We start from the raw sequence: 18522 nt of genomic DNA, 5'->3' as shown, positions 1-18522 counted from the left end.
TTTCAAAATATTTAAGACCATGTTTAAAACGACCAGTTGTCAATCATTTGCACAAATATGTTTACGCTTCGTTTCGTTCTTTGATGAAACATTTCCAGTCCGTTCTTTCGTTCAATGACATAGTTTTGTTTGACAGCTCGTTCGTAGTATTTGTTTCGATACTATCCAGCGAAAAGTAGCTTTGTTTTGTGCAAATACACATTGAATTCGATGCAGGGTAGAAATTAACAATGACGCTGGGTCAATTTGAGAACGTGGGATCCTTTATACGGAGTTGCAACGGGGCTACGTTGCGTTATGACCAAGCGTGTTTGGAAATTATTACGTCGGAGCCAATAAGTTTTTTGAGCCAGTATGAAGAATGCCAGGGTTGTATGCTGCTGCCGACTGAGCCTCTGGCGAATTCGTCATCTTACGTGCTGAAGACCTTAAGTCCAGTGCGCTACGCTATCGAGAATGGGCATGGCCAAATATGCAATGGTAAGTACTGTAAAGAGATCAGGTTACGTAGGGGGGCAGCTAACCTGCTATTGTTCTAATGCAGTTTGTATTAACACGGTCATTGCGGCCGATATAAACATGTTACAACACTAGTTTAACTTTGTAGCTCAACTTAGATCAATGTAATTGAAATTTCACTTTGTGTAAATGTTCTTTGTTATGTTGCCTATACATATAATTATATATTTATTTTATCAGCTGGTGCCTGGGTGAATTTATCTTATTTGAGACCAAGACAAATAGATAGTAGTTAAATAAAAGTAAGGTCCAGTGGGATAATTTTGAAGCACAGAAATGCTGGTAATTTCGAAAGGGGAATCTTTATATGATGGAAATAATGGTGATTTTTATGTGAATTTAGAAATTACCCCAATGCACCTTACTATTAAAATGCAACCTTAAGGTAACAACAAACAAACAACCTTGATGTTTGTGGACTTTATTTTCTAATCTTGTTGAAAAACCCCAATAATCTGATAAATATATTTTAATTTACACATTTGTAAGCACCATCTCTGATGTTTTATCTAGGACATTTATAATAGTGCTACAAATGTCAATCAAAATTATAAAATTCACAATTTTGCAACAAATTATGCATTAAAAAAAACCTCATAATGCCCGCTATACAACATTTTTTGCTTGATTATACAGTCAACCAATTGGAACCCTAGGCCACTGTGGAACTATGTCATAGTGACATTATAATTGTAAACCAGATTGTAAGAAATCTTACTGCTTGTTATTTTGACATGGTTGTAGAGGGGCTCCGATTGGTTGACTGTACTTGTATTTCAATCAAAATTTGTTTAATTTGTTTGAAAAAATATTGCAGACAAGAAATCCTACTTTATCCACTCATATGCTTTTTGTGAGACTGTATTTACTACTGTCAGTTTTATTTTACTAATAGAGTCCAATGAAAAATATCAATCATGTCAGCGGTTTTTAGTTCCAATGACAGTAAAAATTTAATTGAAACTAAATGTACATCAGCAAGCATGAAGTGAATTTTCACTTGCACATTTGCTGCAATATTGGATTACAAACCAGGAATAGCAAGTTTGCCATAATTCAATTATGAACTTGTTTATCTTATAACCTCTGGGTCATGACTCATATACATCTACATAGTAACATAGTGACATATCTGCCATTATGCTAATTAATCTACTACATTTTATATCATTTTCCTTGTTTAATGTTCCTTGATAAGAACTTTCATGCTTTGAAATAAAGGTTATTTTGAATATGTTATTTTATTATGTATTGTTTTTATTACTTTGTAATTTGTACACAATTAAATACATTGTAATAAGTGTATGTGCAATGTCAGTTTCGTTTTCTGTCAACCCCTTATTTGCCAAAAGTGGCACTGAAACTTGAGTAGTTTCATGTGCTCTGCTTACCCCTTCATGGGATACAGGAGTGATTGTATGTATGTATGTATAAGTGAATGTTAAGTAAACATGAACAAGATTACATTCAATTTTATGGTTGAACATCACAAATCAATTTAATAGTTATGAATTTACTCTATGTATTTTATACATTAATTAAGAATAAGAATCGTTTTATATGTCACAAACAGAAGAATTCAATATTATAACTACAATATTAATTTGCCCGTGTGGTGACGGGTTAAGAATTTCATCACCCCCTTTCTTCCCGTGGGTGTCGTAGAAGGCGACTGTGGGATATGGGTTAAATTGTGGCGTAGGCGAGAGGCTGGCAACCTGTCACTGCAATGTCACAGTTTCGTTTTCTTTCAACCCCTTATTTGCCAAAAGTGGCACTGAAACTTGAGTAGTTTCATGTGCTCTGCCTACCCCTTCATGGGACACAGGCGTGATTGTATGTATGTATGTAATATTTAAAATAAGTTGCCTGCAATAACATAAAATAATACTAAAACTAAAAATAATTTTAAATAAAAACCTGAGCGAGCAATGGTAAATGGGTTCCAGTTTCAGTATGTGCTAGGCTTGGTAGCCAGACGCTGGTTTTCAAACTGGTCCCTGAGACCTTAAGTTTTCGTTTAACCCCTTAATTGCCAAGAGTGGCACTAAAACTTGAGCAGGTTCATGTGCTCTGCCTACCCCATTTAGGAATTTCATTTTTATGTGTACATACACATTTTAAATTATAATTAGTGCTTTGCCATTAAGTGCATCCAAGGTATGCCACCATTTTATTTAACAATCACGCGGGCAAGCGTGGTTGCGTGATATGGCCTATTGTGTCGTTCCAAAAAAAAGCGAAATGGGTGCACTGGCACCAAAGGCAATATCACACTACCATGCTTGCCCGCCAGGAATCTCAAAAGATGATAAAATGTTCCTGTTTTTAAAAATATCTAATTTCTCTTTGTAGTCTAGTCATATGATAGGGTGAGTCATACATAACTTGTAAACATTGCATATCAATTGAGTAGTTTATTAGAGGTTATATGCAAATTCATGCATATGCTTAATATATCTACAGTTTATATGTTTAAACAACTTAACAAAACATGAAGACTATTATTTACTATCAAATCCATCTAAATGATCAACAAATATATTTAAACACTTATTTTAATTAAATTCAATTGAAATAAAAATGATATTTTTAATAATAATTATGTGGTAGACACGTAATGAAAACACTTTAAAAAATTTACAACATCCCTATTGCAGTGTATTCCTGATAAATAAATAAATATTATAAGACATTCTAATTCTTACACAGATTGACTGAGTCCCACGGTAAGCTCAAGAAGGCTTGTGTTGCAGGTACTCAGACAACGATATATATGTATAATATACAAATACTTATATACATAGAAAACATCCATGACTCAGGAACAAATATCTGTGTTCATCACACAAATTAATGCCCTTACCGGGATTCGAACCCGGGACCGCGGCGTAGCAGGCAGGGTCACAATAGGCTAGGCTAGGTGGGTCGGTAATATTTATTTGTTGCAATCTAATTAGAATTAGAACTGTTCATGAATCAGTAAAATACTTTTTTTTACATTGCTTTTTATAACTAAATTTTTTCCAATTTATTTCATTGGGTTCCAAATCATCATCCTCCTTGGGTTATCCCGGCATTTGCCACGGCTTATGAGAGCCTGGGCTCCTCTTTGAATAGGGTTCTAAATTAAAATAGAAAAACTATATGCATGGTGAACCTTACAACGAAGTTAATGTGAAACTGATTTTGCAATATATGTATATTTCCCCTCACTAGCTCGGAAACACGTGTTTTGTCCTTTAATACCAGCGGGTAAAACCGCATTTTATCCACTAGTGGGTAAAGTAATTTGACCTTGAATAAAGTCAAATTAACTGCTTTAAAATTGATAAATGTAGGTGAATCTAGTAATAAAGATGATTTACCACCTGTGGAACTACTGGAAGCAGTGATAAACGCATTTTTTGCGTTGTAGTTTCCTCGCTATAGTGAGGGGAAAAGTTTTGTGTTACACTCGGGTGCAAATGTATTTTACTTCTCGTGTGTTAAAAAACTCGCAAGTTCAGGATTCTATTCTCGAACCAGCTGTTCAACTGTAGAATCCTTTCACTTGCTCGTTTTTCAATTCCACACTCGGCGTTAAAATACATCTTTGCCCCCTTGTATAACAAATAACTATTTTTTGCTCCAGGTTCCTACCAATTCCTCGAGTTCGGTCAATATGCCATCAACCTCACTGAGGTGACCAAGCAGCAATGCCAGCCCCGGATGACAGCGGAGCCCGATGCCGCCTCACTCCCCATCCTGACCGCTGTGCTCATCCTACTGTCTATGGCAACGCTGTGGTATGTCGTGAAAGGCATCGGCAAGAGGATCATTGCTGGGAGACTGTACGCAAGATACTTCGCTAGGTAGGGCTCATATTTGTTACTAGTGTGTTAAATATAGATGAGGACAAAGCGTCTCTCCATATCCTGACCGCTGTGCTCATCCTACTGTCTATGGCAACGCTGTGGTATGTCGTGAAAGGCATCGGCAAGAGGATCATCGCTGGGAGACTGTACGCAAGATACTTCGCTAGGTAGGGCTCATATTTGTTACTAGTGTGTTAAATATAGATGAGGACAAAGCGTCTCTCCATATCCTGACCGCTGTGCTCATCCTACTGTCTATGGCAACGCTGTGGTATGTCGTGAAAGGCATCGGCAAGAGGATCATCGCTGGGAGACTGTACGCAAGATACTTCGCTAGGTAGGGCCCATATTTGTTACTAGTGTGTTAAATATAGATGAGGACAAAGCGTCTCTCCATATCCTGACCGCTGTGCTCATCCTACTGTCTATGGCAACGCTGTGGTATGTCGTGAAAGGCATCGGCAAGAGGATCATCGCTGGGAGACTGTACGCAAGATACTTCGCTAGGTAGGGCCCATATTTGTTACTAGTGTGTTAAATATAGATGAGGACAAAGCTTCTCTCCATATCCTGACCGCTGTGCTCATCCTACTGTCTATGGCAACGCTGTGGTATGTCGTGAAAGGCATCGGCAAGAGGATCATAGCTGGGAGACTGTACGCAAGATACTTCGCTAGGTAGGGCTCATATTTGTTAAAGGACAAAGCGTCTCTCTATATCCTGACCGCTGTGCTCATCCTACTGTCTATGGCAACGCTGTGGTATGTCGTGAAAGGCATCGGCAAGAGGATCATAGCTGGGAGACTGTACGCAAGATACTTCGCTAGGTAGGGCTCATATTTGTTAAAGGACAAAGCGTCTCTCTATATCCTGACCGCTGTGCTCATCCTACTGTCTATGGCAACGCTGTGGTATGTCGTGAAAGGCATCGGCAAGAGGATCATAGCTGGGAGACTGTACGCAAGATACTGCGCTAGGTAGGGCTCATATTTGTTAAAGGACAAAGCGTCTCTCTATATCCTGACCGCTGTGCTCATCCTACTGTCTATGGCAACGCTGTGGTATGTCGTGAAAGGCATCGGCAAGAGGATCATCGCTGGGAGACTGTACGCAAGATACTTCGCTAGGTAGGGCATGTGGCTCATTTTTGTTACTAGTGTCACACCTCGGACACTGGCGATCAAATATATGAAAGAGGCGCGTTCCTAGCACACAGTCTAAGCTCGTGTTGGTGAACGCGTACTATGCTTGTATGAGTGAGATATGACAGGTCGACTGTTCGCGTTTGTGATAGGCGGTAACTGTGAGGTAACCGAGGCGGCACTTTCAGCGGGGAGCGGGAGTGGCCATACTGTACGATAGTACTCTTTATTATACTGTGCTAGTGTATTAAAAATAGATGCGGACGAAGCCTTCCTCCCTATCCTGACCGGTTTGCTCATCCTACTGTCTATGGCAACGCTGTGGTATGTCGTGAAAGGCATCGGCAAAAGGATCATCGCTGGGAGACTGTACGCAAGATACTTCGCTAGGTAGGGCTCATATTTGTTACTAGTGTGTTAAATATAGATGAGGACAAAGCGTCTCTCCATATCCTAACCGCTGTGCTCATCCTACTGTCTATGGCAACGCTGTGGTATGTCGTGAAAGGCATTGGCAAGAGGATCATCGCTGGGAGACTGTACGCAAGATACTTCGCTAGGTAGGGCCCATATTTGTTACTAGTGTGTTAAATATAGATGAGGTGAAACAAAGCTTCTCTCCATATCTTGACCGCTGTGCTCATCCTACTGTCTATGGCAACGCTGTGGTATGTCGTGAAAGGCATTGGCAAGAGGATCATCGCTGGGAGACTGTACGCAAGATACTTCGCTAGGTAGGGCTCATATTTGAAACTAGTGTGTTAAATATAGATGAGGACAAAGCGTCTCTCCATATCCTGACCGCTGTGCTCATCCTACTGTCTATGGCAACGCTGTGGTATGTCGTGAAAGGCATTGGCAAGAGGATCATCGCTGGGAGACTGTACGCAAGATACTTCGCTAGGTAGGGCTCATATTTGAAACTAGTGTGTTAAATATAGATGAGGACAAAGCGTCTCTCCATATCCTGACCGCTGTGCTCATCCTACTGTCTATGGCAACGCTGTGGTATGTCGTGAAAGGCATTGGCAAGAGGATCATCGCTGGGAGACTGTACGCAAGATACTTCGCTAGGTAGGGCATGTGGCTCATTTTTGTTACTAGTGTCACACCTCGGACACTGGCGATCAAATATATGAAGGAGGCGCGTTCCTAGCACACAGTCTAAGCTCGTGTTGGTGAACGCGTACTATGCTTGTATGAGTGAGATATGACAGGTCGACTGTTCGCGTTTGTGATAGGCGGTAACTGTGAGGTAACCGAGGCGGCACTTTCAGCGGGGAGCGGGAGTGGCCATACTGTACGATAGTACTCTTTATTATACTGTGCTAGTGTATTAAAAATAGATGCGGACGAAGCCTTCCTCCCTATCCTGACCGGTTTGCTCATCCTACTGTCTATGGCAACGCTGTGGTATGTCGTGAAAGGCATTGACAAGAGGATCATCGCTGGGAGACTGCATATAGGGCATGTGGCTCATTTTTAGGGTTCCGTAGTCAACTAGGAACCCTTATAGTTTCGCCATGTCTGTGTCCGTCCGTCCGTCCGCGGATAATCTCAGTAACCGTAAGCACTAGAAAGCTGAAATTTGGTACCAATATGTATATCAAAATGGAAACGTTAAAAACGAAATAGATTTTGTCCTTACAAATAACAAGAGTATAATAACAGACGTATCCACTATAAACAAATTTAAATTTAGTTCCGACCATAGACCAGTGAGGGTAAAGATTAAATTTAATATTAAAATCCATCGCAAACAACTATTTCTGAAAAAAATAAAACAGTTAAGCAGAGACACGCTCATTTCCAATTATGATCAATTCAACCTCGAGTTACAAAACAGTTTTGACGCATTCAATAATAACATAGATACTCATCCCGATGTTCAAGTACAGTATGACACCATTATTAACTGTTTAAAATCAGCTAGCAGCAAAATAAAACCAAGTCGAAAAAATAACAATAAATTGACAAAGGATACGATACAGTTAATAGAAGATCGAGAACGCCACAAATACAGCAGGGAACAATATAATACAATTGATAAACAGGTTAAAAGAAGTATCAGGCGCGATATCCGGAATTTCAACACGAGGCTAGTCGAAGTAGCACTGACAACACATTCATCTCTCCGAACAGCCAACAAGGTATTAATAAGGAAAAACCCTGGATAACCAGTCTTCGCGACGAAAACGGGATAAAATGCAGCAGTAGAGACCAAATAACGGACATATGCACCAAATACTACAAAAATCTGTATTCCTCCGACACATTATCAACACCGTCCATTGAAAGACCACCCTGCCCAGAAAATATCCCCCCTATAACCGGTGGCGAAGTTAACGCAGCTCTCAAGAGCATGAAGTATCTGAAGAGCCCTGGGGATGACGGAGTAACAACTGAAGCACTTAAAGCTGGAAAAATAACCCTGTTGCCATATTTAACGAATCTATTCAACTCAATTCTGTACAGCGGTAAAGTCCCTTCCAAATTATGCCACTCAAATATAGTACTTCTGCACAAGAAAGGCGATAAGTCAGACATCAATAATTACAGGCCCATTAGTTTAACCTCTCATATCTACAAATTATTTATAAAAGTCATAGAGAACAGAATTGCCCCACTGCTGGATAAACATCAGCCACCAGATCAAGCCGGTTTCCGTCCGAGTTTCTCAACAACAGACCACCTCCATACTATAAACCAATTAATAGAAAAGTCCAACGAGTTCAACGTGCCTCTATATCTTGCTTTTGTAGACTATAGCAAAGCCTTTGACAGCATCAAACACTCCGCTATAATTTCCGCCATGCACAACCAAGGTATAGATCCAAGGTACGTTGAACTTGTTGGAACGATTTATAATAATAGCACGGCAGCCATTAAATTGCACGCACCTGGTCCTATTTTTAAAATAGAGAAAGGCGTTAAACAAGGTGACCCGCTGTCTCCTAAACTGTTCACCAGTTGCTTGGAGGAGATTTTTAAAAAGCTGGCGGTCTCTTGGGAGGGTTCGGGCATTGTTGTCGGTAATAAACGGTTAACTAACCTGCGTTTTGCCGATGACATTGTCCTCTTTTCCCATACAGCATCTCAATTGCAACACATGCTCCAAGATCTCAGCACAGCGAGCCTTGAAGTTGGACTCACAATGAACAGAGCAAAAACTAAGTTAATGACCAATCGGGCAAAACATGGGGTCACGGTAGATGGGCAGGATATACAGTATGTTGATGAGTACATTTACTTGGGCCAGATAGCTTCCTTCGAAAACAGGCAAATCATAGAAGTCAATAGACGTATTGATAACGCCTGGAAGAGCTTCTGGTCCATGAAGGCGCTAATGAAGGGTAACCTTCCTCTGTGTCTCAAGCGCAAACTCATCGACATGTGTATCCTACCTATCCTAACCTATGGCGCTCAAACGTGGTCACTAACAGAAGCTCTAAAGTCCAAACTCAAGGTCTGCCAGCGAGCGATGGAGCGCAGTATACTGGGTGTTCGCAGAACTGATCGAATCAGAAACACGGAACTGCGCTCCAGAACTCGAGTTGCAGATGTAGGTGTCAAGACCGCTACGCTTAAGTGGAACTGGGCTGGACATGTCTGCCGCATGCACCCTGAACGGTGGGCCAAAATGGTTACCGAGTGGGACCCACGGAACACCGTGGAGGGTGCAGGCCGGGGTTCAGGCAGACCGAAAAAGAGATGGCGGGACGACTTGAACGCATTTTATCCAAGCTGGCAAAATTACGCACATGACAGGGTTGAGTGGGTGGAAGAAGCGAGGGGAGGCCTTTGCCCAGCAGTGGGACACTACAGTAGGCTAATAAAAAAAAAATAAAAAAAATGTATATCAATCACGCCAACAAAGTGCAAAAATAAAAAATGGAAAAAAATGTTTTATTAGGGTACCCCCCCCCCCCCCCCAACATGAAAAGTGGGGGCTGATATTTTTTTTCATTCTAACCCCAACGTGTTATATATTGTTGGATAGGTATTTAAAAATGAATAAGGGTTTATTAAGATCGTTTTTTAATAATATTATTATTTTCGAAAATAATCGCTCCTAAAGGTATGTGTGGTGTGACAAGACTGGATAGGATTCGGAATGAGTATATAAGAGGAAGCCTGAAAGTAGCGCCAGTGACAGAGAAATTGAGAGGCAGTAGATTAGCATGGTATGGGCATGTAATGCGGAGGGATGAAAGCAATGTTATAAAACGAGTGGTAAATATGAAAGTGGATGGATACAATGGTAGTGGAAGGCCTAAGAAAAGATGGATGGAATGTGTGAACAACGATATGAGAGTGAAAGGTATTAGTATGGAAATGACGGCTGATAGAGAGAAATGGAGGAAGATGATCTGCTGCGCCGACCCCAAATAATGGGAAAAGGGCAAGGGAATGATGAATCGCTCCTAAAGGAAAAAAACTGCGCCCCCCCCCCCCTCCAACTTTTGAACCATATCTTTAAAAAATATGAAAAAAATCACAAAAGTAGAACTTTATAAAGACTTTCTAGGAAAATTGTTTTGAACTTGATAGGTTCAGTAGTTTTTGAGAAAAATACGGAAAACTACGGAACCCTACACTGAGCGTGGCCCGACACGCTCTTGGCCGGTTTTTGTTACTGTTCTAGCAAACTGTACAGGGTACGTAGCCGAATGGCACAAACGCTCACGAAACGAAACGCTCGTAGATATCTATCTTTATCGCTCTTGCGTATTGGCGCAACAGAGCCAGACTACCTTTCGCGGCGTTTCGTTTTCATTTCGCGTCGCAGAAATACCATTCGGCTACGGCACCAGATGGATTCACAAAAGCGCATATGGAATAAGCCAAAATTTCACTCATATAACATTTTTCCCTTGTTTTGGCCTCACAAATTAAACCCCTTATTCATAAACGTACACTAAAGCTATCAAGCCGATAAAGTTCGTTTGTCCCTTTCCGACGTATTGGTGTAATAGAAAGGGACAAACGAACTTTATCGGCTTGATAACTTTAGTGAATGTTTATGAATAAAGGGGTTTAGTCTTTTGGGTTCTCATGTATATTGAAAGACTCGTTTATTTTCTTAAACGCGAGAATTTAAAATTTTGATAACAAATTTCGATTTTAGCGATGCAGTAGGGACAAAACTATTGACTATACTATTGCTTTGCACAGAAAAATCCCCATTCTTTCTTCACGATCCACTGGACGGAGATCTGAGTACCAACTGGGCAGCGCAGGGTAGGGAGGCATGACGTCTATATTCTCAGTCATGACTCCATCAAGCTACCTCGCTAGAAATATCTATACCTGCTGAAAATGGCTATGAAAAATGCATGAATGTCATCTCATATCCGCTTATTGAAATCTAAAAGTGAGAACATATTCCTAATTAAAAAGGATACGAAATGAATCCGTAAATTAATTATAAATGCAGACATCAATGGCAATGAAAAAATGACAATTGTTGGCCAAAGTTGATCATTGTTGATTTTTTCATTGATTGATGTTTGTATTTAAAATTTGCATTCGCATTGTAGTGTGGTACGTTCCACAATCAAAAAGGAAAAAATCTTATGTTTATAATTAAACATATGCATATTATTAGAATTCGAGTTGGGTTTAGGTTCAAAGAGCTGTAAGAGACAAGACACCTCAAGTCTGCAATCTTGTAGATACGATCTTTTAGTCTTAAGCTATTTTGTTACGCCATTGAGCCTACTGTAAACTGTAATCGAACATTAAATACTACTTATCATAATGATTTTTATGTAAATAACATGTCATTGCCAGAAAGGAATTTGTAAAACACGTATAACAATGAATCGTATTTTAGATGACCTTGCTTACAACTCAGGTATCCCACTTTATACATCTTACACTTTACAGGAACTACACTACAAGTCTATACGTAGCATTATTCATTAATCATTGCAGGGAAGACAACGAGTTGGGCTCCGAAACGCGCGTCCTGACCACAGAAGCGAGCGTGCCGCGTTCTCCTACCCGCTCGCGTCTGCGTTCGCTTGACATCTTCCGTGGCGCCGCCATCGCTCTGATGGTAAGTTTCCTAGTTAGTACATAGTATTGCAAGGAGGACAACGAGTTGGGCTCCGAAACGCGCGTCCTGACCACAGAAGCGAGCGTGCCCCGCTCTCCTACCCGCTCGCGTCTGCGTTCGCTTGACGTCTTCCGTGGCGCCGCCATAGCTCTGATGGTAAGTTATTCTTTAATGGAGACTCTTTAAAACACTCCTTTTTTGAAGACCCCATACTGCTGACCCTCAGAAAAACGTCGCAACGGACTCATTCCACAGTCGGAGAGTCTGCATAGGAACCCAATAATAAAATAATAAAAATAACGTACCAGCTCTTGTGGATCAATCTACACGAGATCTACTAAACGTAGAAAAGTACAACCATCGAAATAACCTTATCTTTCCCGCACAATATTTTTTGAGACATTTGAGGTAATATAACGTTATTTTTCTCAGATTTTCGTGAACGCCGGCGGCGGTGGTTACGCCATATTCTCTCACTCCGTATGGAACGGTCTCACAGTGGCTGACGTCGTCTTTCCTTGGTTCGCCTTCGCTATGGGACAGGCTCTAGTTCTGTCCCTCAACGCGAGACTGAGGACTTCTCTGCCAAGGATCACAGCGTTGCAACAGGTATAGTACTTATCCCACTTCTGATGTCATATCCTTTAAAATCCCACTTCTGATGTTTGGAATTGCATGACGATGGGATCGCTGTTTCCCTAATTGATTTGCCTTCGCTATGGGACAGGCACTAGTTCTGTCCCTCAACGCGAGACTGAGGACTTCTCTGCCAAGGATCACAGCGTTGCAACAGGTATAGTACTTATCCCACTTCTGATGTCATATCCTTTAAAATCCCACTTCTGATGTTTGGAATTGCATGACGATGGGATCGCTGTTTCCCTAATTGATTTGCCTTCGCTGTGCGACAGGCACTAGTTCTGTCCCTCAACGCGAGACTGAGGACTTCTCTGCCAAGGATCACAGCGTTGCAACAGGTATAGTACTTACCCACTTCTGATGTCATATCCTTTACAATCCCACTTCTGATGTTTGGAATTGCATGACGATGGGATGGCTGTGTTTCCCTAATTGATTTGCCTTCGCTATGGGATTGGGATGGGATTGCAGTAGGTATAGTGCTTATCCCACTTCTAATGTCTTTCATATCCTCTAGAATCCCACTTCTGATATCTTTCGTCTTTAAAAAGCACCATCTTTACTGACATATACTTTTTTCGATTTATCACCACTCGTTTCGAACTTGTATTGTAATGTACTATTACTTTCGTTCTAATGAATACAATGAAACAAAATAAAATGGTTGTGAGTTCTAATTGAAAGTTTGAAAGAAAGAAAACACTTTTTGCGATAAAAAAAAATAAAACATGCATACATAAAAAACACATTAGTCGCTAAGGCACTGGTCCCACCGCGAGCTAGTAAGCTATACGCTATCGGCTATAAAAACGAACAAAAAATAATCACTCCCGTGTAAATAAAAGAGACATGGCGATGTTTATAGTTACTCGCCCAGCGGTGAGCTATCAAAATCGCAGTGCCTTAAACGGACCCCCGTTCAGCATTTCTAATAGTAATATCCATTTATATCAGGTGGCCCTCCGATCCCTTCTACTGGCGATGGCCGGCGTGGTCCTAGGATCAGTGAACACCTCATGGTCCGGGGTTCGACTCCCGGGCGTGCTGCAGCGCCTAGCCGCCATGTACTTCATCGTGGGTGCCCTAGAGTGCGCCTTCATGAGGACTAGCCAGAATATTACTCCTGGTAAGAGATATCGTATTTAAATTAATTCGACAGTTGATTTCGTCGTTTGTAATTGTCCTAGATTCTAACATTGAACAGACAGCCCAACCATTATAACTTTATAAAAGCTTCCAAAAAATAAAAAACGACGTCAATTAAATTTTTTAATGGGAATCTATGATTCTCAACTGAAATACCAGGATTTACGATGCTTGTGCAAATTTCGCAATTTTATAAACTATCCGTCGACAAATGAGTACCTATCTATCTTTATTATATCAATAATATTTTAAAAATAAATAAATGCATCACACTACGTGGGTCCATAACTTTGTTAATAAATTTTCCAAAAAAAAATTTAAGTTCTTTTTACTATTTTAAATTGTAAATGCTAGAACTTTTAGCTGTTGGTGTCAGCACCTATGATATGAAACAGCGTTTGTATACCTATACCATAGATTAAATATAAGAAGATCTATCGCTTGGGTTTAGTGTAAGCGTAAAGTCGTAAACACACATTTTTTTGTGCAGTTATATTTTCTGATCTTTATTTTGTTTGTCTACCTACTAATTTTATGTTTACCCTACGAACACATACCAACTCTTTTTGTATACTATTAGTTTAGAAACTGGTAAATTATTATTGTACCTACATAATATAAAAAAATAAGTTATAATTATTTAGGTTAAGCACTTCTTTTGTAATCAAATTATAATACGCATACATACGCTCAACATAGTTAAGTTAGTGTTAATTTCTCATGTAAGTGAATTGTAAATATTCTTATGAGAAAATAAACTTCTTTAAACCGAAGATCATACCATCCTATACATTAAAATGCGACCGCCTAAGAACGCGCATACACTACACCACACATAGATGGCGCCACAAAAAATGCCTTGTTGCCATCGATTATTTGTAGATTGGCGTTAAGTGTCACTTTCGAGCCATAAATCTATATCAAAAGTGACACTTAACGCCATCTTAAAGTATAATCGAAAGCTACAAGACATTTTTTTGTGGCGCCATCTATGTGGGGTGTAGTGTATGCGCGTTCTTAGGCGGTCGCATTTTAATGTATGGGGTGGTATGATCTTCACATATTTTATCTATGCTTATATCTTTAAATTAGTAATAATTTACCTAATGTATATATTTGTGTACAGGTCGTTCTTTGTTCCGTGACATCGCGGCAGGTTGGCAGCAGTGGCTCGCTACTCTTTTGTTAGTAGCAGTGCAGGTACGTTATAACTACTATTATAAGACTTTCCAGCGTAATTGGACTCGAATGCTTAAAGTACAATAAGTACGAAATTTATTCATATTCGTTTATACTTTATTGCAGTCATGTACATGCTTTATGTCGAGGATTTTATGACTATGGTCAAAGACATGTAATTTCGTTATAGACAAATAAAGTCTAAGAAAAAAACGTACCTCAGAACCAAAGAGGATCGAGTATTATAGAGAGTTACTGTCGAAGTAAAATGTGTAATCACAGTGCATAGACTGCCATCTCTTGACACAAGCTTAAAACTATTGAACCTCAGTTTTGACAATTTGGCCCATATCCTTAGCTTGATATGTGTTAAAATGTCAAATATTAGTATAGCGCCATCTAGCTGAGCGTACCCCAAAGGTGTAATGCCATCTAGGCCACCGTACCTGAGCAGTTCCCGAATACTTTGTACATAGCCACGTCAGCAAATTTTAATTGATCCTATTTTGTTACCAACATTTAGTAATATAAGTCGACTTTCGTAAGACATATACATGATATACAGGATAATTGTTATAATTAAGAAAATATAGATACTAGAGAACCTTAATGATGAAATATAACTTACTTAAATCTCAATTCATCAAAAAAATCTTGGTAACAAAATAGGAATAAATAAAAACAAATTTAACTTTTTCCTTAATTTTTGTACAGACTTTTCGAGAACTGCTGACCTTTTTCTGTATGGTACTGAGGTACGTTTTTTTCTTAGAATTTATCTGTCTATACGGGGTTATATATGTCTTTGCTCAGAAACATAAAGAAAAAAGGTGCGGTGGCCTAGATGGCGACCTTTAGGAGACACTCAACTAGATGGCGCTAATATTAATAATTGACATTTTAAGACATTATCAAGCTAAGAATATGGGCCACATTTTCAAAATTGAGGTTCAATAGTTTTAAACCTGTGTCGAGAGATAGCAGTCCATGCACTGTGATTACACATTTCACTTTGACAGTAACTCTCTATAATACTCGATCCTCTTTGTTATGGTGCATGGATTCGAATGGGGTAATGCAATTTAGTACGTTGCCTGAATGTATTAAAGTGCAAAAACAGAAACTTGTTCTTATTACAGACTAGCTTTTACCCGCGGTTTCGCTCGCGTTAGAAGGAGACAAAAAGTAGCCTATGTCCCTCTCCATCCCTTCAACTATCTCCACTTAAAAAATCACGTCCATTCGTCGCTCCGTTTTGCCGTGAAAGACTGACAAACAAACAGACACACACACTTTCCCATTTATAATATTAGTATACGGATGTAGAATAAGTACCATTTATGCATGGGAAACCCTTTTTGCTTATCTCTGTTTATTTATTCTTAGAACAAATTAAATTATCCTCATAGAAAATAATTTAATTTGTATTTTTTAGTAGACACACTACTATTTTAACTATAAACTGAAATAAATGTCATATACAAAGAAAAAATGACCAAGGCCTCCAAGTGTCCAAAGCTGGATTCGAACCAGCGTCCTCCGTTATCGCGACGGATGCCTCAAACCACTCGGCCATTCGGTCAAGGGTCGAATTTTTCAAGTATATGACACAATTACCGAAGCAATGGCCGATTGGTTTGAGGCATCCGTCGCGATAACGGAGGACGCTGGTTCGAATCCAGCTTTGGACACTTGGAGGCCTTGGTCATTTTTTCTTTGTATATGACATTTATTTCAGTTTATAGTTAAAATAGTAGTGTGTCTACTAAAAAATACAAATTAAATTATTTTCTATGAGGATAATTTAATTTGTTCTAAGAATTAGCATGGCAGCGCCATCTCTCTTCGCTAACTCGTAATCACATGGGTTGATTCAGTTAGGAGATCGAACTAGTTTCGGTTCTATCTCAGAGATGGCAGGGGGCGCCTTAGCCTTCGGTAATTGTGTCATATACTTGAAAAATTCGACCCTTGCCACCGTGACCGAATGGCCGAGTGGTTTGAGGCATCCGTCGCGATAACGGAGGACGCTGGTTCGAATCCAGCTTTGGACACTTGGAGGCCTTGGTCATTTTTTCTTTGTATATGACATTTATTTCAGTTCTGTTTATTTACTCGTAAATTTATAATGGTTTACAAATAACGCTATTGCCATTATTCTGTTTTAACCCGCCAAAGACGACTGACGACAAGAAATCACAAGCTCCCTCCATATTCATACAAAAAGTCAACGATATCATCAATCTAAACATACCTTAACCCTTAAATGCATGGTGAAGTATATATGCATCATATATTTGATGGCCTGTGGCTCAATATCTATCCAAAATCACATTTATAGCTTAATTATTATTCAGTATTTATTATTACTTAAAAAAATCATTGAATAAATTAAATAATTTAATGATTTACTATTTATTATTTAAGGGTGAAGATGAAATGGCGGAAAAGTGTGAAAAAACAGGATGATGGCGATTTTTAGTATGTGATTTAGGCAGATTTTTTCGGAGTTAGTAATTAGTTTATGTTTAAACAATTTGTCATGGGGGTTTCACAAATAGTGTACCTTTCTAATAGTAGTAAAACTTTACAAATAAAATATTTATATATTTATATCAAAAAGGATCGAGTATTATAGAGAATGACTGTCAAAGTAAAATGTGTAATCACAGTGCATAGACTGCCACCATCCAGCCAGCCATCTCTCGACACAAGCTTAAAACTTTTGAATCTCAGTTTTGAAAATTTGGCCCATATTCTTAGCTTCATATGTTTTAAAATGTCAAATATTAATATTAGCGCCATCTAGCCGAGCGTACCCCAAAGGTGTATCGCATCTAGCTCACCGTACCTTTTTCTGTATGGTTTTGGGGTACGTTTTTTTCTTAGACTTTATCGGTCTTTACGAAGTATCGGTCTTTGATTTATATAAATATGTTTTGGCCTATTTAACTTTAACATTGATTTAGTATTAAAATAGTTATTAAATATATTTTTATTATTTTTCTCAGAGTCAGAAAACATAAATTATTATCTCGTTAAAAGAAAAATTCATGCATTTAAGGGTTATTTACAAATAAATTCTGGTTTTTCTAAAGTTTAAATATTATTGCAGATCTGCGTAACGCTGACCATTCCCGCCCCGGGCTGCCCGCGCGGCTACTCCGGCCCCGGCGGCCTGCACCTGTCGGCCGAGGGGAAAAACTTGACTAACTGCACTGGAGGCATCGCTGGATACATCGATCGGTAACTGTTATAAAACAGGCTTCACCACAGCAGCTGTTAGAGGCTTATTTTGCTATTCGAAAACAGATAGTAAAATTGCATTTTATCTACAAGAGCGCAAAGTAATTTCATACAAATTTTAACTTGATGTCTTAAGCTGTCTAATATTGAATAAATTGATGGATTTGATTTAATTTGATGTTTTATAGTTAGTATTTTGTGCGTGTTGTTGTGGTGAAAAATTGTGTGTTTCACTCGGTGGCAAAGTTTGTTTAACCTTCGTGCCTTGAAACCCTCGCAACGCTCAAGATTCCACTTTTTGACACGTGCGGTTAAACTACTACTTTGCCCCCTTGTAAAACAAATAACTATTTTTTAACAAAGAGGCTTTTGTCGTTCACTGCCCTTTTCTTTTATGAGAATCTCAGGAAGTATATATCACGCAAATATTAAATCCATCCAGTCCCAAAAGAAATACTTTGTCAGCGATAAAGTCAGGGATAATTTCATCTGGAAAAACAGGCACGAAAAAAGAGACTTGTAAAAAGGTTGTCAAACAGGGAAAAGATTAATCGAACACTTCCCAAGCCAGTGTTGTTCTATCATACTTCATATGACCATCAACCGGTCAGCTCGCGGAATATTGCGTTGTCACCGAATAATGAATACCCATACAATGTAAGATTCATTTGTTTCAACTTTTTTTTAGTTAATCTGTACATACTCGTACCTACATTAAACTAGTGTACAAATC

The 18522-nt window shown here is 39.2% G+C and overlaps 1 protein-coding gene across 1 annotated transcript in view; it reads left to right on the top strand.

The window, feature by feature from the left end:
- The first annotated feature begins 123 nt into the window (after positions 1-123).
- LOC125237699 (heparan-alpha-glucosaminide N-acetyltransferase-like) overlaps positions 124-18522 on the top strand; it is a 28793-nt gene continuing 10394 nt past the window's right edge. The window contains exons 1-7 of the mRNA XM_048144851.1: positions 124-480; positions 4154-4373; positions 11456-11579; positions 12012-12188; positions 13173-13344; positions 14491-14564; positions 17659-17789. Coding sequence (XP_048000808.1) covers positions 231-480; positions 4154-4373; positions 11456-11579; positions 12012-12188; positions 13173-13344; positions 14491-14564; positions 17659-17789 — 1148 coding nt within the window. The 5' untranslated portion in view covers positions 124-230. The remainder of the gene's footprint in view (positions 481-4153; positions 4374-11455; positions 11580-12011; positions 12189-13172; positions 13345-14490; positions 14565-17658; positions 17790-18522) is intronic.

The sequence above is a fragment of the Leguminivora glycinivorella genome, chromosome 22 (assembly GCF_023078275.1).
Source record: "Leguminivora glycinivorella isolate SPB_JAAS2020 chromosome 22, LegGlyc_1.1, whole genome shotgun sequence".
In the NCBI taxonomy this organism is placed as follows: Eukaryota; Metazoa; Arthropoda; class Insecta; order Lepidoptera; family Tortricidae; genus Leguminivora; species Leguminivora glycinivorella.
Note: the sequence above shows the minus strand (reverse complement) of the source record. Positions and strands in the feature narration are given on the sequence as shown.